At 38.2% G+C, this 25,407-nt stretch overlaps 1 protein-coding gene across 1 annotated transcript in view; it reads right to left on the reverse strand.

Annotated features, from left to right (window-relative positions):
- The window catches only part of SHQ1 (SHQ1, H/ACA ribonucleoprotein assembly factor), a 55,297-nt gene that overhangs the window by 20,007 nt on the left and 9,883 nt on the right, over positions 1 to 25,407 (reverse strand). The window contains 4 exon segments of the mRNA XM_075714421.1: positions 2,320 to 2,440; positions 10,229 to 10,352; positions 12,956 to 13,009; positions 14,858 to 15,012. Of these exon segments, the coding sequence (XP_075570536.1) occupies positions 2,320 to 2,440; positions 10,229 to 10,352; positions 12,956 to 13,009; positions 14,858 to 15,012 (454 nt within the window).

Genomic DNA, 25,407 nt, shown 5'->3' on the forward strand with positions numbered 1-25,407 from the left:
TGCGTCTGGGAGTAAATGTGTTAATGTATCAGTCACTTATATCTACCATACATTTTCCTCTGCTGTATTTAAAGAAAGCCTTGGTTTTTATGACTGACTTGCTCAACATTACATTCATTGATATGGACAGCAGTGATATTACTGTCTTATGACTCATTTCTTCGTGAAAAATGCACGAAGTAACTTTTTCCTTCTTCATTTACTGCACTTTTTCAACTCAACTGCAACCTGAACATGGGTTTCCTCATACTTGTATTTAAGGTGTGGCCAAAAAAGGCCTCCTCAAAGATGACAGTGTAAGATGAACTGGCTGTTCCTGTAACTAATCAGGACTGATGAATCAAAGTGTTTGGAAACACCTGGAGTTGCTTTAGAATATTTTGTGCATTGTTTCCCTGTAGCGACACAGTCATTGAAAGCATACAAAGAGTAAGAATCAGCAATTTCTACAACATGTAATAAGCAGCTATGAACTGCAGGCCTTTAATTCCCTAAGAAGTACTGGTAACGTTACACCTAAATATACAGCCTATGCGAGCTGGCTCAATTCTCCCGCATATTCTCCTTCCTGATCACGATTATTTCCAAGTTCCCTCTATAGCCCCTCACTGCTTCTTGTGCCTTGGGCACTTAAGAAGTTCTTTTTTCTCCCACAGTCTCTCATTAAATTGTGAACTGGAATGCAAAGACTATTTTTAACCATTGTTTTACGAGTCTGTATGTTGCTATATTAACAAACATGACAATGGCATTTTTTGTGTTTGTATTAGTAAGGCCTTTCTTCTCAGAGAAATGTTACTCAACTCATACACGTACTTTTGTGGGCCTTCAGAGGAGGCTGTGAAGACATAAAAAGTGAGGGAGAAAAACAAAAGCTGTATGGAAAATAGAGTAAATCTGACAAGAAGAATATAAAGCTTAGTAAGATTTGAACACGCAGCTTGCTTTGTTCATTTAATCCATTTCTCACTGTTTTCCTACCAATACTTCTGTTTTTAAACCATTAAAGCATGCTGATACTTCTAACCAGTCTGACTGCAAAGTTCCCAAGACTCTGGAAATAAGTAAAGCCATTCTGACTCCACGGGAAGAACAGAGGTGAGAGACGGCAGTGGTGAGGTGTAGGGACTTTGCCTGGAAGTGGCAGAGTCACCGTTTCCTCTCAAGTGAAGTGGAAGCCAAAGCATCTTGCCAGGGAGTGTAAGCTGGCAAGCAACTACAGGGGCAAGAATACACCGAGCACAGAGATTTGTGACACTTACTCTGGTGTTAATAATCAGTGGGTACAACTGGTATAGTCCATAAATCGACTGTTTCATACAGATGTAAATTGTTTGCATGTGCATCTGTCATGGTTTAACCCTGGCTGGCAACTAAGCACCACATAGCCACTCGCTCACCCACCCCCCGGTGGGATGGGGGAGAGAATCGGAAAAAGAAGAAAGTAAAAACCGTGGGTTGAGATAAAGACAGTTTAATAGACAGCAGAGGAAGAGAAAATAATAATAATAATGATAAAAGAATATACAAAACAAGTGATGCATGATGCAATTGCTCACCACCCACCAAACAATACCCAGCCAGTCCCCAAGCAGCGGTCACAGCCCCCCGGCCAACCCCCCCCAGTTTCTATACCGAGCATGACGCCATATGGTATGGAACAGCCCTTTGGCCAGTTTGGGGCAGCTGGCCTGGCTGTGCCCCCTCCCAGCTTCTTGTGCACCTGGCAGAGCATGGGAAGCTGAAAAGTCCTTGACTAGCATAAGCACTGCTTAGCCAGAACTCAAACATCAGTGTGTTATCAGCATTGTTGTCGTCCTAAATCCAAAACACAGCACTGTGCCAGCTACTAGGAAGAAAACCAACTATCCCAGCCAAAACCAGAACAGTGTCTGACCAGAATGGGAAGTTGTCAATTCTATTGGAAGTTTTAAATTCAATCCTGAAATAGAAATTATTTTCAACCTTTTTCCTAATGTTACATAAGTCCTATATAAACATTTCTGTTCCTAAGAAAGATCACAATAGAACGAAAATTTCCCCAAATCTGTTTTTCCCCCACAAAACCATTAAGACATTAATGAAAATGCACATTTTTAAGATGCAGTTCCTCCCTCCCTTCTCCAATGATGTCACTACATAAAAAAAAGCACTGAATGTCTTCACTTATGTAGCTGGATAGCCAAGGTTACTAAATGAAAAAGACTGATCATACCTCTGTTTACAGGAGCTAGCATTTCTTTTGATTTTACTAATATCTGTTCATAGATGAAGTATGATAAAAACATTTCCCACATCAGTAACTACTTAAGAACTTACTTGGTTTTTTGAATCCAGATGCAATAGTCTGTAATGAAGAGATCATTAAGGATGTAGGCAGGGTCATTCTCCCTAAAAGTCTTGTGAATGTCCAGCAGACACTTCAAAACGGCAGCTTTTCCTGGAAATAGATTTTTATTTTTGTAATTTACTAGAAATCATAATAGATAATCTTTACCATCTTCTCACCTTTGAGGCTTTAGTAGCTGTACTATCTACAACCATCTTGTAACTTTGTTGACTCACAGTCTCAGAACAGCAGTAAGATGACTATGCCCCTCAGTATCCACATCTATGTTGATGTGGAGCCTCAGAATTCAGTAGAAATCCCTCTGCAAGGCTAAAGCCTCAAGGCATAGTCATGCGTGTAATTCTCTACAGCTGAAGCAGCCCCCTCCCCCAGCTCTTCCACTTCTGAGTTGTGCTCGCTCAATCTTTAACACAGTCATCCAGTGAACCATATTGGGGTGGGGTGGGGTGGGGTGGGGGGGAAATCAAGCTGAAAAGTAACTTGCAAATAACAAAAAGTTATGCCCCATCATTTTTCTGAAGAAAGAGAAAACCATTTCCCTGTAGGCCTACACAAATACCTGTTCTGGAAAATGGTAAAGTTGGAAACACACAGCTCACAGCAGGGTCAAGCACGCGAGAGCCACAGCAATTGTGTAAGCTGGTGTAAGCGATACCATCGCCTAACTTCTAACCATTGCCTTAATTTAAGCAGAACTACTTCTGTTACTTACAGAATAATTTGGCAAACTAAGCCTCCAGAAAGAAAAACTCACTTCAGGCTCAAGAAGGTACCATTTGACATACAGTTGATAAATGCAGTAAAAGATTAAAAACTTAAATGTTTTCTCATTCCACAACCAGAAATCTTTTCTGTAGTCAGTTTAATTTTCTTCATATGCAACCACTGTTTATGAAGAAGAGAACTGATTCATGTAACCTCCAATTAGCTGGAATCTCCTCCCTGAGTTTTCTGATGAAAGTTGCAAAGGTTTAAGTACTGGAACACTTAAAAAAAAAAAAAAAAAAAGAATTATTTTCACTGTTTAAAGGGGGGATGGGGAAACATTCAAATGAAAGCAGCCACTACTGCAAGTGGAATCTAATAACCCTCTCCCAAGAGGCTGGCTCCTCCTAGGCTATGAAACCTGAACATGGATGAAATTACATTTTACAGATCTAAAAAAAAAAAAAAAAAAGAAAAAAAATCAGAACTATCAGAACTCCCCCTGCTGTTCAAGGACAAAATTTGTTTGTTTGTTTGTAAGTAATTCCTTGCTGAAAAAATGTAGACAGAGAATGAAAGTTGAAGGATGTGGAAGATGGCAATAAGGAGAAAGAACCCGGAGAGTAAAAAGCCATTCCAAACAGAACTGAAAAAAACCCACCGTTTGGAAGAGACCACCTGAAGAAAAGTCAGGAAAGAAAACATAAAATCCCAGATATAACCGATGAACTTTTAGATTGTATCACCATCAATGCCTGTCAAGCCAAGCTTGTCAAACTTAACTATTTTGACTAAAAAGAAGTGTGCTCTTTTAAAGAGAAATATGCGTAATTAAAATTTTGCTAATTTTTTAAGGCTCTAGCTGTCAAGCTGCCAGCCCAAACCATTTACAACATCCACGACTGTTACTCATCTGCCAAGTAACAATGTAATTTAGCAACTATAACCCTAATTCTCAATAAAAAGTAGTCTTTCTTCATAAATTACATTTTTAGATTATAGCAGCTTAACGGGCCTCTAACCAGAAAGGTTACAAATCTAGCCAGACTTAATAATATAGGGAACCCTACACACAGGCAAACACAGGGAGCATGGCAAACTACCAAACTTCTGCTTTCAGAATATGCATCTTATACATGCACCTTATAAACAAGAAGTCCTTAATACAAACCTCCATTTAACTCCTTACCACAGGAATAAAAAGTAAGAGGGAAAGAGCAAACACTGTTTAAGCCCTGGTGTAGGATATTCCATAACACACAGATGATTCTTGGCCTGTCTCTGTGCAATTCCACACTGTAGGTTCTGTCTTTGGTTATCTACTTCAGCCTTCAGCAGACAGCCCGTCTTAACATTCAGGCTGTGGTTATATATTCAGTGTTGTTATTACTTACACTGGCTTAAGTAGCCTTTGTTGCAGTCCTTTGCCTCCCCCTTTCCCACACAGCTCTTTGGGATGTGCCAGTGCAAGCATTCGTGAAACCATACAGCAAACCGGATCAGAGAACTGATGAAGCCAAAAGACGAACAGGCTAGGGGCTTTTTTGGCAGTTATGTCAGTCCAACTCGGTGAAAGATCATCTATCAAAGCAAACCTAAAATGTGCTAGTTTTAAAAGTCTTACTTCTTTTGTAGCCCTAGGATTGTAATTTTTAAAACTCACTGTATACTGGAGTTAAGAAAGCCATGGAATAGAAGATGAAGACATGCCAAGGATAACTGATTTAATTTTCTTCACATAGCTTAAAGAGGCAAGCACTTTTAGGTTCAAGGGCGAAGAAGAAAAACCGTCTATTTAGAAAAACAGCAATAAATGTTTCAGAGCAGGCACAAGAAACTTTGATAACCACCTCAGGAAAATATGCATGATTTAAGTCAGCTTTTGCATATCTTCTGCGTAAAGTTACAGCTCTGCATTATACTGATCAATAAATACACTGCTTTTTATGTACAGATACTATTTCCTGGTTATTAAAAAACCCTAATTTTTAATATTTTTTAATAATAAAATATTTTATTTTAATAAATAAAAATATTTAAAAGTACAAATAAAAAGATTCCAACTTCTGTAACAGAATAAAAAATACCTGATCCTCTAAGCTATGAAAATTTAAGATGTAAAACTTTAAAGTATGACTTAAGACAGACACTAATACCCTCTATTTTTTGGCATGAAGATCTGTGTTAGAGGTAAAGGAGCATAACAACCAACGTGAAATTGGGATATACTGCAAGATGGGGTACCAAATCTAAGTACCCATTGTTTTTTTGAGACAAAGGTGGTTTTCTTTTTCTGCCATTAAGAATCATTACACTGCTGTTGGGGAGAGGATGGATTGCAACTTCAGAGGAGAAGCAGCAGAGTGGCTGAGCAGACGAGGCAAAAATCATGGAAATCGGAGCATATGCCTGCAGATCACTGGAGTCTTCTGAAGTTCATTGCTATGAGAGCTGGTAGATGACAGCCCACAACTTGAATTCTAGTTTCGGATATCCAGTCCTCTTTCCACAGATTAGTTCAAAAAAGGATACAATTTGACCCCAGCTCTGTATCTGCCATTTGATATAATAACCTACTGATTTTACACTATCATAAAATTCTACCAGCTTTCATACTGAGTATTTGGAAGCAAAGGAAATTAGTAGTCCCATCATTCTATTTTACGTTAAGTTATTTTTCCTGCAGACTTCTATGTGTTTTTCCACATTTTCAAGAAGGAGCAGCATTCATCTAAAAAGATAAACTAAACTTTACTGTCTCATTAAAGTGTGAGAACAGCAGCATTCTTAAAAACAAGAAGAGAACTCTTACGGACTTTGAAATGAAAACATCCTGGTAATAACTTACCCAGCTGGGTGACAGTACTATCTGATTTTAATGGATAATTGTATCATCCTAAATCTATTAGTGTTAACTGCTGTATGGAAAGAAGCAAAGCGTATTTTATGTCGCAGAAAAGAGCACAAATGAGTCTTCTCTTTATTGTTAGCTCATAGATGATAACTTCCAAATCAGTATTATGCAATGGTAATGCGGTGTCAGTAAATACTGACAGAACCAGCCCACACCACTTACTTATCGCAGGTCTAGTGAAAAGAAAAAGGGGTCCGTATATTTACATAAAAAACAGACCTGATAAATTTTTGTTAGTCAGCTGTCAAATGCAGTATACGCACTTTGTTGGAAATAGCATTGTGGCTGGATGTACCACTGCATGTCATTCCCTTTTTAATCCTATTCAAAGAACAGATAAATACAGCAGATATCCTAGATAGCTACGCTGAATTTTGAACAGTTTTGCTGAAGTATTTTAAGTATTATAGATTACTAAAACAGCATATGAAAAAAATCTGCTGAGGACCTCAACATTAATCAGCTTAATGCATTCATCTTACAAACAACACTTTGGCAGGAAGTCTTAATTAAAACTAAGAAGTGTTTCAATGACACGCAAGGATCCTTAATAGCTTAAAAATGCAGTATCCTGTACCTTGGAACTGATCCACCAACATAGCACTAATATTTCTGAAGTCAAGTCACATAACTTGAGGCATAACAATTCAGTCCCACCAGAATTCTTTACTATTTTTGAATAGTTTACTGTGCTTATTATTATTATCAAAACATCGTATTATACTATGTCCCAGTTTCTGTTACCGGCATCCTGAAAGAAACCTCAAGTCAGGATGAGGTCAACTCAAACCGATTCTTCCTTTAAGTTAAACACCAGTCCTCCTGCATCTATATGAAAAGGAATAGTTTTGTGGTCCTATTTAACCAAATTCATTATCTGTTACTTGACAGTCATTTTTACCTACGTTCATCACACATATATTACAATACAGTGCCAAACTGGTGAGGCCTCATTTCCAGTACACAAAGAGGGTAATGGAGTATTTAATGCTATCTTTAACTACTATGCTTTGCACATCGCATAGTTCACTAAGTATTTTGTAAAACCAGGAATTCATCAAAAGCGTGGCTCAACTTCCACTGCAGTTTGAAGGAGGAAACATTTTGACTGAACAAATGTGCCTTGGCAGTAGAAGCATTATCTACAAATCAATTTCTTTTAAGAGTACGTACAGGCACTTTCCCCCCCTTCTGATTACAGACAGGTAATACATCCATTTTGTATCCTTCCAAATGCTTTGGTAGTTGGCTATTTGAAAAACCTAGTGCTTTTCACACTACATACACACCATGACAGTAAATACTAATTCGATACACAAATCCCAGAACTTTCAGAAGTTAACATTAATCACCATTACTTTTATCACCACACTGCTAACTCGCTAATTCCCCTCCCAATAGATTTACGTCCACACGAAGGAAGTAATATATTTGTGCCTGCTTCCCAGGCAGCACCTGCAGATTATCACGGCTCATACTCAAGATAGTGTCCTCCTCTCTACTATTAACAACTCCAGCTGAAACGGGCACGCATTCTTTTTTCTCGAGGCTTGCACGTGCCTGTTCGGCGTCCCGACGATCCACGGCCAGCTCTGCGGAGGCAGCCGGTCACCCCATCCTGCACCGTTTCCCAGGCAACCAGCACAGCACAGACATGCACAGAATGCAGCCAGACCTGCTGAATTTCTTAACTTCTTCCACGGCTTCTAAACCATGCTAACCACCAACTAAATGAAGCTGAATTGCTTTTCACGCTTATGGCAGTAATTTTTATGCAAATCACTGAGGTCATAAAAACCAAGGTTAGGCTATCTCCCATCCCAGTAGAGAATGAGTTAGCATACCCAAACTGCTCCTCCAGAGAAGACAGGGACTTTGCTGCTGGACCAAGACCATCACGGGCGACACAGGAAGACCATGATGATAAGCACTGCTGGGGCCCCTGGGTTTTGGAAGCAGAGGGCAAGCAGGCAACAGCAGCCACATGTCCAGCATAGGAGGATGGAGTAGCAAACCTGACACACAGTTATTGTAGATGCCACCTCCCTTACCAAACTACTGAAAATATTTTGTTGGATCATTGAATGTTCACTCCAATACCATCTCCCATCATAACATTAAAGGAAAAGCAAATAGCTTATCTCTCAAGTACTATGCTCTTAACACAAAAATCTAAAAGGCTGGCAAGTTTTGTTATGAGAATTTTATTTTTTCACACTTATGAACAGCAGCATAAGCCAGAGGAGATAAGTGAAGAAGAACAGCACATATCTTCCCCTTAAAACTTCACTACCCGACTGTTATAATGTAAATGGTATTTTGAATCATCAATAGTTTTTAGCAATGGTAAGGATTAATATTGCCATTTGTGGGCTTTTTTAATCCTGCAACTCACAAGCATTAAAAATTAACCACCAAAGCGCTGCTTCTCAGTGATTCTTCTGTCCAAAAAAAAAAACCACCCAACCCCACAAAAAGCCACCCTAACATTGAATGCTTTTTTTGAAAGTAGTAACTCACAATAAATAGAAAAGTTGAAAGTAACTTTAACAACCCAAGATATAAACATAGTCGTGTACAACTGCACAACTGAAACTGGAATAGCCACAGGTTTGAAAATTTGTACTGCTACATGAAAGCTGTCTGGGATAAACAAGGTGTATATACATAAAGAATGTTGCTGCTGAAAGAATAATTTGCAGTCATTAAGATGATGACAGCTCCTGAATGTGGAGCAAAACAAAGCTACAAATATGTAGTGTGTAGTCAGTTTTTTATTCTTCAGTTTTAATTTTTTTTTTTTAAATTATTATTTATATTTCAACAGAACAGTTTTCATGGTATTCACTGCTAGTTTTTTTATGAACAGCTCTACTTGGCTGTTATTTAGAACCGTCTTATTTTCCTAATAACAAGCAGAGAACTAAGACAACATATGCAAGTCAGATTTTGGCCTCTGCTCCTAAGAGAAAAATTATATAGGAAGTACTAAAAGAACAGTGATGCAAAACAAGTTTTGATGCTGATACAAATTCAGGATTTCTGTTCCTCCCAGACTACCAGTGCACTTACCACAGAGTCATCTCAACCATTTTTCCTTAATCCTACAAAGAACTGTAACACTGAATACGAACCACAAAACTACTCCTTGCCCTCAAATATGTGATTCTCTATGGCAATACTAAACTGGCACACGCAATGGAACAGTTTAGGAATTAAGGTGGCTAGATGTCAAATGCAGTTATTTTGAACAGGAAAAAAAGAAAATAAATAATGGACTGGCTCAGTTTAAAAAAAAAAAAAAAGCAGCCACCCCCCCCCCCCCCCCCAAACCAACAGAAGATCTAATTCTAGAAAAAGAAGCTGGCAAGGAGAGCAGGAATTCAGCATTAGGGTAAGCTTAACCTTCCTTTCTATCAAAATCCATAACATCACTGACACGGGTTAAATTAAAACAATAGTTCTTCCAAACAGTAAATCATGCAGGGAAGCTGCCCAGATTTGCAACTGCAAAACCATGATGAGCAGAACTTCATCAAACAGAACAGTTGGAACAATTAAGACAATGATGATTTAAAAACTTCCCTTAGATGGAGACAAATCATGGAAGTTATCAGAAATCCTTCCAATCTTTTTTAACAGGATTTCAGTCAGGTAATTAAAGAACACAAAGAACAACAGAAAACAGCAGTGCTCCTGCTACAGTTGTAACAGTAAGTGACCCTGCTTTGAAATAAAAACTTCTGACACCTTTAGAATAGGGTCTAAAAAAATTATAGTATCTAACCTACCATAACAAAAGTTTCATTAAAATGTTCTTTTCTAACAGAAAAATCTCTTTACAGACAAACACAGTATAGAGGAAAAATACTTTAAAGACCTTTTCCCTAAAGCTTTACAAATCACAGTTGGACTGTCTTGAATTACCAAGGTACAAGATTTTTCTAAGGATAAAACATTCATAACATTTCTTCTGTGTAGATTTTCTGGCGTGGATAATACAGCTGAATTTACACCACAACAGCATGTATTATCCACTGGCTAATAAATTAGTTGCTTCAGGGGCTTTTTCCTGGTAAGGAATTTTGTTCTCTTCTCTCCCCAGCCCCATTTTCACAAAGCCACAAGGTGACCAGAAATGTTGGTATCTATCAAGGCTGGGTGAAACTGGCCAAAGGATTCAAAAGTTATTAAAAAAACCCCAGACATAAAACCAATGTGGCTATATAGGTATCACTTCCAATCCCTAAAAAACTTACCTAGTTGCAGTATCATGACTGTATCATTGAAGGCACGTGTCACTAATCCAAAATGTCTGTGCAGGGGATAGCATAGCACCCGTCTTCCAAAAGATACCAGGACGTCATGAACGCTAGTAAAACTCTGTGTATATCAGTGAAAAATCTGAGTAAGTCTGTGTGCTTTTCAATACAAAGAATTAGGTTTTGTTTGTTTGTTTTCCTTTAAGGAAAAAAGTCATAGCAGAATAGCAAAAAAAAAAGCATATTTTTATATATTATGCATCTAAAAATCTGTATTTTAATAGATATGGAAATCAACGTGTTAAACAGAAACAAGACACTGCACATCTAGTATGCATGGCAGGGTAACAGAAGTCTTATACCTTTTAGTAGTTTTGAATTAAAAAAGAATATAGAGAACATTAGAATAAACCATCTAACTCAAGACTTTGCCATTCCTTATACGAAAGCAATAAATTACATATGTCCCACATTATTATATATATTAAGGGGAAGCTATAAAAAGCCTTTTAAGAATAAAGAAAAATTAAAACCACATGATATTAACAAAATACATGTGTACATTTAGGATCTTTAAAAATGATACATGACTCTGCCTTTTGTGAAAATTATAGATATTCAGGACAGGGATAAATATATCTACCTAGGGAAAGCAGTTCATTGTCCTCGTCTACAAGTGAGGAAGCCCTCTAATTTACTCAGGCCAGAGGCATTAATGAGTTATTAAAGACTTTGTTAAGAGAGTAATTTCCTTTCCAGCTTTCACTTTTCAAGACAAAATACTCCATTTATGAATTCAAATAAAAATACCTATTTCATCTTGAACTCTCAATTTATTAAAATTAATAAAAGCGCATTGCTGACAGCCAGCGCTTTTTTGCATTATACGACTACCTCAACCCATTTTTCATTTAAGCATTTAAACCATTTATGTTTTGTTATTTAATATTTAGAGTCTAAGGTGTGTACGTGTCATGCACAGCAAAATGGCAGTCAGTTCAAACAAACCATAGCTGAGGCAATTTTGTTTACAGATTGATGAAAACACCCGCCTCTACATGGTTTGTGTAACAGATATAGTTATTAACAGCTTGGTGCCAGGAGACTGAATTTTCTGGGTGTGAAATATACTGTTGGCACAGGCTGCGCCAAGAACTGCTATAGTATAGGATAAGCACATGCAGAAAACTCCTTCACTATGTTAGGAAATGGATCAGAAAAAAAATTGAAAGTTAATGCAATCACTGCATTTTAACTGCACTCCTTTGTGACTTGCTTCTGCAGAATGTTCAACTGGAAACAAATTAAAACTAACAGATCTAGAAAACCAGTTGTTACAGAACAAGTCATTACTGAATATAACATTCGCCACTACTAGAAACATTTGAAGAACTGAACCCAAAACTCCTGTCAAATTTCATTTTTGATCCTGCAAACAGACTTGGCCCAGTAATTTCAGGAATGAGGACAGGACAGTCCTTTCTAGCTTGCTGCCATCATAAGAAATAATGGATTACAGGCCAGGTTAAGTCCCTTCCACTTCCAGCTCTGTAACAACTTCATTACACAGGCCTGTGTGCTTTCAGTACGCAATCTGAAAGCGCAAAGAATATAATTCAGTTAGTTTCCTTTAGTCTATGTTGGTTTCAAAGGGCTAGCAGCAACTAAACAAATAGGGATGTGGCAATAACTCTGAAAAGAAGGGGGCAAGTAAAGCAACACATGTCCACTAACTCACTCTGCAAGAAACCGGAAACAAAAGTATAGAGCGTGTGCCTGAAAGATCACAGTCATTAAAGCCTTAATGAGACAACAGTATTACAACTACAGAACTGAGGTCTTTTTGCTGCAAGAATATGGAATTTGGCTTCTCCATGATAGGTGGAAAAAAACCCCAACCAACCACCTTTTGGTTGAGTTCCGAGAGTTTTTCCTATCATTGGGTTTGCATTTACTTCTGGGCTTCCCAGTTCCACTCTCCAACATACTCTGAAGCCACACAGCAGAATGGAGGAGAAGCCAGAAGCCACCTTATTTGCAGCCAAGGAAAAGCAAGCCAGAAACGCAGAATGATGAACTAGGAAGGCTGAATAAAGGCTCAGCAGTCAAAACCCCAGAAGTGAACAATAAGCTGCTTTATTAAGGCCTGTCATCTTCAAAAGTTATTAAAACATGTATCTGAGGCAGGACTTAAGGGACACAAGAACACTAAGAAATTAAATCCCCTGCTTTTTATGCCCTTTCTATTTTAACATGCTTTAGCCAGTTAAACTGGAAGATATCTACGACTTCTGATCAAGGAGCCAGAAGGCTGTATTTTCTTGCCCTAAGTATGGAGTTGCACACACATACTGTGGACATACACGAGGAATAATTACAGTTACTTCCTAAATAAAGGTCAGGACTTGTGAATCAAGCCCAGGAGCTAGGGATGGTGTGTAGACAAGCAGCTGCTTCGTAGTGCCTGTCCTTAGCTTTTCCAGAACGGGCCAGAAGAAGGCCCGGTGCCCAGACAGACCAGACGTCATGCTCCAGCCTCTTGAGGCTACTAGTAGCTGGGAGCCCAGAAGTCACGATCAATTTCTTGTAACATTTATTAAAAAGAGGACATACACTTAATTCATCTTCAATACTGAAAGAGTAAGCTCTCCGCAAAAGCAACATACAATACCAAAACCAAATACTACAGCAAACACATGATGCAAAACTCAAGTCTTAACTCACCTCCAGCCAGCACAACGTCGCACTCAGTTTCCTGATGTTCCAAGACGATTCAACCTGATTTTAAGAGGAGACCGTAAAACAAGTATTATCTAATTCAACATTCAAGACTGCTGGCAAACTATTTAAGATAACATTCTGGCAGCAATTTAAGAACCTTTGTGAATATGAAGCAGTAATTATATTATGTGCATTGAAATGGCCACAGGACAGCATTAAAAATTATATTGCAATGCAGATGTTAAATAACTGAATTGGTTTCCGTATTGGGAATATCTAGCCCATGCACAAAGCCTTTAAAATACAAGAGCAATCACAGAAAAATGGTATTTTTAGTGGAATTCTGTCCCTTTTCACCAAGCAATGAAAACCTGAATCAACAAAGCTCAAGCTAAAATGCCTTGGTTTGTGAAAACAGCTCAAGACTTTTGGCTTTCAGAGAGAGTCCTAAAGCCAGCAGTACATGTAAAATGTCACTATTCTTAAAATGTGACAGATTCATAGTATCTGTGTGGTAGTGTGGTCTAGTGAGACGATTAGGGCAGAAAGCCAGGAAGCCTTGATCTCTAATCCTGGCTGTAGTAAAGATTTGTGTGGCCTGAATGCCTTGGTTTTCCTATTAAAAGGGGGGGGAGAGAGAAGGGGGAAAAAACCCACAGTGTGTTTTCCACATACACCATGAGGTTATTGCAAAGATCAACAAAGAACTGTACAATTGCGTTCCTTGCATATTTGCAATTTTGTGCAACACTAACACGCAATACAACCACCATCCTGGATTATCCTGATGAATAAGCAGGTCTGGACATTTCTGCCTGCCATTCTAAAATCCATGCCCCGCAATTCAGTCTGATTAAGACAGAATGGTTTTGATTATATGTTCCAATATCTTCATTAAAAGCATTGAGAAAACATCTCATTGCTTAATATCAACAGAGGAGATGCTAGGCACAAAGTTGTATCTGGGAAGAAAGTCCATTTCAAAAAGGCAAGCTATCCACAGAACAGCATGGAATCCATTCTAAACTTCTGCTATTTTCTTAATTCTTTATATCCTGTGAAAAGCCAAGGATGCAGAACACAAAATAAAGCTGGCTGCTGCTTGTGTAAGAGACGGGCAAACACCAGAATCCTGAAAACGGAAACATGCCGCCCTGCTTCCCTCCAGTATTTGAATACTCAAAAAAGAAAATGCTGCATTAAGATTTTTTTGTTTTAAATGTGTGTCAGTTTTAAAAATGTTAAATGCCTCACTCTAGTTTCCAGAATGCCTCAGGAAACACGTTCCATACTCAGCACATAAGCTTTTAAAAAACAAACCAACCAAACAAAAAAAAAACCCACCAAAAAACCAAAACACAAAAAACCCTAAAAAAATCAGTTTTGTTAAAGGCATATAAAGGTAGCCTACATAAAATACTAAACACATAGTTTCAGTCCTACAGACTTAATGATTTCCCATGCTTTTTCAGAATCCAAATCAATAGTGGTGTTATTACAGACAAACATACCTATTATGGAACTGCCCAAAAAACAGAAGGAAGAACCATCAATGTAAAAGAACAATTATTTTGTGAAATCTGCATTTACATAAATCAAGACACATCACACACAAGTCAGAAACAAACAGAATTTTCTGGAGTCTTCTGCAACTCGCTTCTCTCCTACAGCTAAAATGCTGCTCCAGAAGAACAGAAGAATTTAGAAATCATATTAATCCCCACATGAATCCCAACAGCTCAACCTAGACATATAAAGTCTTTCTTCTTAACTTATTCAATTATGTGTTCTTAAGGCTTTGAAGTAAGTTCACTTTAAAAGGTAAGTTTCCTAAATGACAGTACAGTGTCCAGCTCTAGGTTCCTAAAACATAATAAATTTCTACTTTTTTTTTTTTAAACTTACATTCTTGTCTCCTTCATTGACACAGATTTCATAGCAATATGCCAGAAGGATATCAATTAAACCAAGATATACATGATGACGGCTTCTTTTATCCAGAAGATAAGATTTATTTGTGAACTTTCTCAGCTGCTCTCTCTCTTCCTCAGAGAAGACAACTATAAAAAGTAAAAGGATAATTGATTATGAATTTAAAGCTGGCACATTCATTTTAATAGGTGGTAATACTACTTCAACAGTGTCTTTAAAAAGAAGCATGTAACTAATCACAAGTCACTCATCAGTCAAGAAAAAGCCTAAATCATTCTTACTCTCATTTTTAACTTTTATTAAACTCTCATATATTCCTTTCAAAGTCAAGTTCCAGCCCTGCAATGTACTCCATGTACACACTGGCAATTTTGAACCCCTCTGAAAGTGCCAAGGATGTCTGTGGATGCCTGGGTATCTTATACAGAGATAAATGCACCATTAGGATCTGAGCAACTTGAAGTTTCTTAAGTTCATGTTGTATGGGATAAAAATAAGAAACAAGATAACAAAACAAAATATATTTCCTTCTTGTAAAAAGGGGTAAGAACTAAAGAAATAGGGAAGGAAAAAAAAAAGGAAAGGTACAATTCTGTATTTCCAAGCCGCATCAGTTTCGACTCATGACCTAGGCATGATTTAGGAGCTTCGCTTATGCTGGCTGATAACATCCTTCCAGTGTCCGAGGAAGATAAAGAAAGATCAAAATCCTATCCCCACCAATGTTGGTATGAAAGCTGCATCTCCTTCCAAAGAGCTACGGTATCCACCATCAGTGACCATCATATTTTGCTTATCTTCAGCGTACCTCATTTAGTTAAGAATGGCTATACTGAGTCAACCCAAAGAACTGTCTCACCCAGTACTTTCTCTTTGGGATGCATAAAGAGGGCGACAACAACATAGCAGGCATGCTGTGGCAATGCATTAAAGTATTTCTCTAGGAAACAGTGGTATAGACATGGATAGCTAAGATCGAATATTGAATGGTAACCCTTCTGAAGAGTACTTAAAACACTTCAGAAAGGATGGCAGAATTGCCTTGAAATAACAGTAGAGATTAAGTAGAGAACTGACTAGAAGCCACCTCTGTACAAACTCAAAGTAAAGCAAGAAGCCATTTAGTACAATTAAAACAGCCAGAAGCCAGAGCTAAGAGATTTTCATCCAGGCTGCATGGAGCGCAGGCATTCCATGTCAACAGGCTCTGATTTACTGAATGGGATAGATGTAGTGAGCACATTTTGGTCACACCACAGAAGAAACTTACAGGCACCAGGTGACTTGACAGGAGAAAGAAGTGTTACTAGCTGACAGCTGATGCTTCAGTAACACTGGAACCAGCCCAAGTTTAAAATACCACTCATTGAAGGAGATTTCTCTGAGGCCAGGAATAAGCCTAATGCAGCACTCCTGTTACACTTCCAAAATAAACCCTAAGTGCCAGGGGGTAGATACATGATGTACTTCTTAACTCACTGAACTTTAATTATTTATTCTAGCAGTGGGAGGGGGACCAAAACCAAAACCTTACAATTAAATACTGAAATCTCTCTTCAGTTATTCTTTTACCACCCCTTTTTTGAGTCACTGTGTTCTGGCATACTTAGCTGGGGGCAGAGAAAAGCAGTAGGCAAGATGTACAAACTTAAAAATGTAAAACAATTAATGGTTTAATCACAAAGATGAGGATGTGATACTGGCTAAGCGTTAATATATTCATCACCCCTGATAAAGCGCCTCAAGAGTCCTTGCTAGCCAGGCAGGCAGCTGGGAAGGGTCAGCTTTTGTGGCTCCCCGAGATAGATCCTTGAATATTGCTGAGCCACCATCTTCCACCAGCTTCATCAGCACTAGCAGCTTGAGCCGATAATCCAACAATTCCTGCCCCAACTTGATTCCCCGTTTTTCCCATTTAGGATTTTATATCTTCCACGTTGGTGTTGACCTCTGGAATCCTTGAGCTACTAATGATCCTGTCTCAACAATCCTACCTACAATTCTACTGTTCTTATTTTTCTGCAGACCTTCTCACAGCTCGCTCTTAGCAGCGTGAGCCAAGGTCATGCAGCTGGGTATAACCCATAATCCAGAGCCCTGGACCCGTGGGACACAAGCAGCTAAATCCCCCGTGGGGGGTGGTGTTACAGCACAGGTTACAGAAAGAAAAGGTTACAATTCCTAGTAAACCAAGTTCCTTTTTACACCCCGTGCCCATTTCTCTATCATAAGGATGATGATGGCAAGTGTGCTTACAGATGTTTCTCCTCAGACATTGCTCATCATCATTTTACACAATCCACATTCTCAGGGATACAATCCATCTAAGACATGTGTTCTTTATCCCAGGAGCTTTCTACAAGCTTTCTAATTTTATGACATGTTTTGAAACAAGTGTTTGTGATGCCAAAGGCATGTACATATGCACACACCTCATCTCAAGACATAGAATTACAAATTAGGAAAAAACATTTTTTTAATGTTTCTTCTTTATGAACTTTTTTAATGTTTCTATCAGCTTCATAACCATGAAATACTTGATTTAAATTCCTACGGAAACTTCTGGATGAGCTAAACATTTCTCTGGAGTCAAGCCAGTCTCCATTTATTTACAACCTCCCACAAAAAGGAATTCCAGCTTTTATATCATCTTGAGAAAGCCAATCTCTTCCACTTGCTATGATCTAGTACAAAGTGACAATTCAGCAAGACTACGGCAGTTCAGTATTACCCCTTAAATCACAAATATAGACAATGTATCTATATTCTATCAGCAAATTTCTTTGTAAGTTCTTAAATCGCACTGATTCTTCAGCGAGTCACCTCTATCAGTCATATTAAAATTATCCATAAAACCATATGTGCAATGTTGTAGCACATTTGGAAAAAATTAGTTTCTGAAAAACATAACATAAAACCACTTTGTAGGTTGCTACAGTAGGGTGGGTTTAATGACGTATCACAACAGGGTGTTTACAGTTAGAAGAAGGTCCAATTGGAAAGAAAAAAGGCCATTTCCAATTTCAGCCAGCTTTCACTAGAAAACCCTCTCCTGGAGTACAACACAATTTATTACAAAATCATATACAAGTGGCACTTTCACCCCGAAGAGAAGCACAAAAAAGAGGAGAGGTGAAACTGAAGCTAAAGATGGAAAAGAAATTCTGAAAAGCAAACAGCCAAAAGTGTGTTAGCAAAGCCTACAACAGCAAATCAGACTCATAAAGCTTAAAATCACTCCCGATGTCTACAGAAATAAAGAAGTTTGTCACAAAGAAGCTAAATAATTCCTTCAAAGCACATGACACTATCACAGACAGAATACCTGTTAAACAGTCATGCCAGCACTCCCGTATTTCTAGGTCCACCTCAACGTGCTTGATGCAGTTAGCAGTCAAGATGCAGACGTATCAGGAATGCAACTGCTCTCCATCAGAAACTCATTATATTCATAGAATCATAGAATTGTTTAGGTTGGAAAAGACCTTTAAGATCATCCAGTCCAACCATTAACCTACGCTACCAAGTCCACACTAAACCAATCAAGGGTAGACTAGACTGAACCATGTCCCCAAGTGCCACATCTGCCCGTTTTTTGAACACTTCCAGGGATGGGGACTCCACCACCTCTCTGGGCAGCCTGTTCCAATGCTTGACTACCCTTTCTGTGAAGAAATTTTTCCTAATATCCAACCTAAACCTCCCCTGGCGCAGCTTGAGCCCATTTCCTCTCGTCCTATCGCTAACTACATGGGAGAAGAGACCAACACCCACCCCACTACAACCTCCTTTCAGGTTGTACTGGACCCACTACTGAGAATCCACTCCTCTTAATCAGTGACTACAACCTGAAGTTTGTCTCACAGCTGATCAAAATCAACCTCTCATCATCAGAGATAAGAAACAGTCCAACACTGAGAGCAAAAAAATTGACTCTTTAAAGTTTTACTAAAAAGTATTTGTTAAGATTCCCTAAAATCCACATTCTAGAGGAATACATAAATATGAACCATACTTCCCTTCTAAGTAGAAAGCAAAGAAACTCCTAGTGAAGTTCATGAAACACATGAGATAAAGTTTCCCTCCTCCAAAAAGCAAACTCTCTGAAGCATCATAACATACATAACTGGACAGTAAGCACAGAAATTGCAAGTCTACTAGACAACAGCAAACAAGGCAAAGACTAGACAATTCCCAAAGGTAAATGTTACAAGATGTTCATTAACTCACTGCAAAGTGCCAGGTGTTCTAAGTAAAATTTCTCTCTGGAGAAAATACTTCAATTTTAGAAATATCTATCCATTCCCTCAAGTTTTTGAATAATAAATTATCCAGGCCTGAAATTCAGTATTGACACATCAAAACCACCACCTACTTTGTTTTCACAATTCAAAAATACAAGTACAAAGGATAAGATTAACAGAACAAGTAAAATCGTAAATACATTTTCCACTATATCAAGCACATACACTTTTTTACGCTTGCATTACCAATGTTTTATCTAACAATATCCGTACAACAATTAATCTAATGCAAAGCAGCATCTGCTGCTACTTATCAAGTACTAAATATGCAAGTTTTCCTTAAGTTTGATTTTAAAATGTTTTGTACATTTGTCAGTGCCAAAATCATGCTTCTTCTAGCCACAGTATAACTATGTATTAATATACGCATGTCTAAAGGAGTCAGACAAATTAATCTCACATACAAAGTTACTCTTAGATGACACTACAGAGATTACCCTTACTTTTTAATCACCTCCTTTACTTATTTTAAACTAGCCATTCCTCATGTTAAAATAAACATATTTCAAATTGCCCTTCAGTACCTGACTGTCAATGAAGTACAGTTTAATCTCTAAAGGGGAGGATGAGGCCTGACAGCTAGAGGGTGTTTTGTTACCGTCTTACTGATATTTTATGCTGACGATCACATCACTTAAATCAAGCCAGTGTAAGATCTATATCTCAAGACTACTATGACACTCAGGGTTCTAAATGTGTTAGAGGTACTCAGATAAAATGTGCTACCTAGACAGATAGCTGACTCAGTGGTCAGACTCAGAAAATTACAGGAAAGTGCAGGTCAGGAAGGACCTCTGATAATCAACTGGTCTAGCCTTCTGGTGAAATCCAAGCCTTGGCTTATGATCCTGTCAGGCCAAGTCTTGAATTTCACAGCTATCTCAAAAGAAAATAATTGAGCAGAACTGATCCTCCCCCCGCTCTCTTTTGTTTTTTAAATGTTAACTAAAATATTACACTACAATATTAAGGATTTAAATGTGACCTTCTATCCCTGTAAGTTAAGGAATCAGCAACACCAGATAACGGAAGAGATTAGTCAGCAGAGAGCAGATTAGTCAGGAATAAAGTTAGCTATTGATTTTAATCAGTCGCAAATGAGTATCTTTTCAAGACATTAAAAGAGGAAAGGCAGCACTACTCTGACTGGAAAGACACTCAAAGGCTTTGCTCAGCATCAGCCTTTCCCCCAGTGCTGGATACTGCCTTAAAAATACTTGATAATAATACTGTAAACTTAAACAAGTAACTGAACTAACAAAGCTGATTTTCTATTGATTTGTCTCTTGTGCTTGAATTTGTTGCTATCTGATAAGGTATGAAAGGTTACTGGACCCTTCCACAGTGCTGACATGCTGATAACATCTCTTTTCTGTATGCACTGACAATTCAATAAATCACTCTTTCCCTTGTACACAGGGCCATTTTTGCAGAACTTGTAGGAAGTGGCCATCTTTGAGACCCCCTAAAGCTCTGTCAAGAAGACTCTGATCAGATGAGCCCCAGTTGTTCAGGAAGTAAACTAAAAGTCCTAAGAACACAAAGCTGTCTTCCTCTGCAGACCTACATTCACTCTAAACTATGATCAGTCAAGTGTGGTTTGTTCATCCCTCCCCTTTCTTTACCATTCTTCCATTCAAGTTTTAGCTCCTTCGCAAATATCTTTTCTTCTATGTCAAGCTTCCACGCTTCTCTAATTCTCAAATCAACATTTACAACACATTTCCTCCGTATCATTTCTGACCACCAGTATTCTCCATAAAGTCACTGGACTTGGACAGTCTTTCCTGGATCGCGCAATTTCCTTTATACTAACTTTTGACATTATTCTTGAACAAATCTGCAGTTCCTATAAACCACATCAAAACCATACATCATTCTTTCTTCCATGTCCTACTGTTCTTGCCTTTTAAAATCCGAAATACTTTACAATAGAGATCTATCATTTCTATGTCAAGAATTTTGCATGAATAAACAGCAATCTTTCCTCACATAAAAAATACTTGCTCCGCAGCAGAACAGTGCCAGGAAGGTACACATGCTGCAAAGGCCCGGAAGACTGAGTAAAACAGGTGGACAGATTAATTGCAGAAATCTGATTAAAAAAAGTGATTCATCTTAAACTTATGAATCTACCAGTAATGGTATATATTTGAGCAGAGCCCTACTGAAACATGGATCTTTAAAAAGAAATTGCTTCTCATTCTATAAAGAGATCAGAAAGAGAGAACGGTCACTGGTAAGCATGACAGGTTACCATAAACAAAATAAATTCTTCCTGGAGCGTATAAATGTTGTATTAAATACATGTGTCAGCCTGAGCCTTTGAAGATCATTGTATTGCCTAAAAAGGCAACAGTTGGGCAATCTGAAGTAGAATAAAAATGAACTTTTAGCTAAGTTGAATGTGACTGTTCGAAAATACAAAACCTTTCATCTGGAATCTGTAGAAGCAAGACTCTAATGTAAACTTCAGCAGCAGCAGAAAGCAAGCTTTCCAAAAATTTTATTCCCTCATGGGAAAGGCTGTGTAATTAGTTAGACTTTATGGAGTATTACTTGACTTGCATTAGACACTGTAAACATGAATAAAATCTAGGCCTTTCAGCTTTAGAAAACGTCCCCTCCAAAAATGATACTTTGCTACAAACATGATGGTGAAACCTGCTCTCCACTATTTCCCCTGGTTCCTCAGCCATACTGCAAAGGCAATAATCTTAGCTGCCTGGGGGCCAACAAGCCTAGGGGGAAAATAAACAAACAAAAAACCCACAAAGGACAAGAAGAGACAATACACAGTAAAATGTAAAAAAGGATAAAAGAAAGAAGAGACACTTAGGACAATAAAAGAAGACATTAAAAAAAGATACACACACCATGCACACAAACTGGAGAAAATGTAAAAAGGTTAAATAAAAATAGATTCAAGGTAAGGACAGAAGAGAGCTGAAGACTTTAAATGCTAATGTGAAGAGCTGATCCAAAAAGAAAAAAATCTGGTAATGAGACATTAAAAAAACCTGATGATGTAAAAACAAAAGAGAGAATAACCAGGGATGAAAGTAAGAGCAGTAATCAACCAAACAGAATCTTTAGTTAATTGTAATGCCATGCAAAAAAAAAAAGCAGCAATCTGTGTTTCTAATTACTCCTTGTAGCCAAAGACATTATAGAGACAAAAGTAATCAAGTTTTGGGTTCCAAGAAACCAATGAAGATAAGAAACAAAAAGGACATCAATATAAATCAGCAAAAGGAAGAAACAAAAAAAAATCCTCTTTGTTCAGTGCTTCTGAATAAGAAAACATACTTTTAAAGAACTTGCTAATTTTTATGTCACTTTCCCACACTAAACTCACTTTTCTGTGTAGTAACTTGAGGAGTCAGCTCCCATCCTGATTCCACAGACACTGTGTAGGTGGGAACTGTCCTAATGGCAGCAGTTACAGAGCACAAAATACGGGGACTCTAGGGGTACCAGGTGGCAAACTCTAGTGCAAATACCCCAGTACTGTGGTAGCCTGTACTGTAATCTACCACCAGTTCTAACATTACCATTCCTACCTTCTTGTCTTACCATTCACCTTCAATAAACGATGCTCTAAAAAGATACACCTTTTCATGTTTGAGGGTAGCGGACTTCCCCAGTACAAGATGCTGTGCATCTGACAGCATGCGATTTCCATCGTACCCCTCAGTTTCCGTGTTCTTGTGTAATGCCTCTGGACAGCTCATGTTTAATCAAGAACATAACCCTCCTTCACACAGGGCAGACAGATGTTTCTGCAAGCTGGCCACGGCAGCACACCTACCACAAGTCGTACACATTTTAAACACCCCAATATTTGAAGTCTCTTTACAATCTGTGCACTTGAAAGTCCTCATCATGGAAGATGATGGAAATTACCTTATTTCAGATGCTTTCCTTAACAGAAGACATGAATTTGGAACTCAGGAAGAGTAAGAAATCTGGGTACTCTTCATTTTACGCCTCTTCTCCATAAGCAATAAAAAGAAACTGCATGAAGGTTTCAATCCCTCCTCCTTTATGGCCTTAAACAGGTTCAAAAGTAAACAGGGGACATTTGTATCTGATTTTTATAATAAAAAAGGTTTGACCTCACACCTACCTGCAGGGAGATAAGTGCACACACAGGCGCAAAGGAACTCCACATATCACTTCATAAAACACCTTGAAACATACTACAATACGTATAACGTTTGTGCCCCTAGAGCTTCTGCGCTCGAGCACCCTTTGGCTTTTTATAACTAAGCACTAGTGTTCAAAGGCTTCTTACTACAAGCACACTCTAATGCCAATGACAGCCTCCTTATCCTTCTAGCTATATAGCACACCTTGGCTTAATGCAGTCAGACTTCTCCCCAGTTCTAGTGGCAATAACATAAAATTTCTCAAGCAGTAAAGAAGGTCCTTCACTTAGCACAGTCCTTGTTTCTTTTATGTGCCTTTTCTATGTCACTTCCACTTACTCAGCATGCATACTGGAATATGTATTAATGCAGATATGCTGTCAATCTGCATTCAGCTTGTGAGAATTCCTGAATCTGTAACTCAGAGTAACTGGACCATCCCTCTGATTGGATAAAGTCTAAAAGCAATACAAAACCACAGGGAACTCATCCTATTGATGATCAGATTCCAGGTCCAACAGCCTGGACCCATCTCCTGCCCTTTGCATTTCCATTCATCGGAGACCTTCAAGTGGAACCTGTACTCCCTCTCATGGTGGTTTCTTTCACCACAACTCACGCTGGTTTAGGAATCTCCAGTGGTTTCAGATCCTCATTCAGCTGCTGGCCATTCCCAGCTGCCGTTGCCATTCAAACAGCAGTAACAACATTCTCAAAACTGAGGTCTAAGGGAAGGGGTGGGTTGTTGCCATTAACTCAAACCAAACATCAGATAGCCTCTTAAGTTACTTAAACTTCCTCAAGATCCACAAAACTACATGAGCCTCTTCACTCAGCTATACAAAGGTCAGACTAAATTTTTTTGATCATCCTTATTAAATATACATATATGTTATAACAAATGGTTTAGGAAAAAGATGATCCTTTCTGTAGCCCCATTTTCTGCATAACTTTCCTTAGCAGGCTTGCCAGGCTTTTGAGTAGTTTGTCTGTTGTTATTGCCCCTAAAACCCAGCAACATACGTATGTGTCTTTCTTCAGAATCTCAGTTTGGAGTAAAAATATTCTTTATCAATAAAATCATCCAGCAGCTCTTCATTTTCATTATATTCCTTAACATGGGCGAACATTAGCAGTGTTTCATTTACTAAGGAGTGAATGGATAAAAACAAACAAAAGAATGCCTCATTATTCTATTTTCAAGCCTCTTGTCCTTTGTCCAACGCTTATGACAGATATAATTAACAATTCTGGCTTCAGAGGCTGAAAAGAGACCAGTAATGAAGATCAGATTACATTCACAGTAAAATACACAACATTTACCCAAATTCCATTGTTCTTCTCCTGTAGAAAACGTGAAAGTGCAGGTATTATTAGTGCACTAATATTTGTTAAGAACCTCTGGTGAAGGGATTATCCTTATCTACTTTAGTAATATCGGATTTTCATACTACATAGGAAATGAACGAAGGACAATAAAAGAATATGCAGAATAGTAACTTGTAATGCTCTCTGCAATCACTGTGCATAGAAAGGTAATCTCAGTTATCTGTTAACCGTACTGTTACAAGGTCATCTACTAAACCTGAAACCATTCCTTTTAGTTTCTAAACGGACACAAAGATTTTCCTTTGAAAAAAAATCTCCGAGACCCATAAAATAGGAGTAGAGTAATAAATGCCACGAAGTTCTGTCCTACTGTGTTCATCAAACAGAGATAAGGGCTGATATGAGTACAATCTTGAACAGCTGATTCTTGGAAAACGTACTGTGAAGTGTCTGCACCATGTTTGGAAGTGGGGCAGAAAAAACAGTTTTGACTATTTTTTCCATTGAAAATACAACTAGGAAAGGGAGAACAATTCCTTGAAAAATCTGAAAAAAAAAAGAGGAGATAAGCGCCAGCAACAAAAGACCCACCTTCTAGCTATCACAATCGCTACACAAAGATAGGTTTGATTTGATTTCAGAGGCCATGGCTTACTGACACCGGCAGCTCCTTTGAAATCTTAAAAGATTACAGCACACCCTTAAAAAGGAACTTTTGCTTCATAGATACCTGAAATCC

The sequence above is a fragment of the Pelecanus crispus genome, chromosome 7 (genome assembly GCF_030463565.1).
Source record: "Pelecanus crispus isolate bPelCri1 chromosome 7, bPelCri1.pri, whole genome shotgun sequence".
In the NCBI taxonomy this organism is placed as follows: Eukaryota; Metazoa; Chordata; class Aves; order Pelecaniformes; family Pelecanidae; genus Pelecanus; species Pelecanus crispus.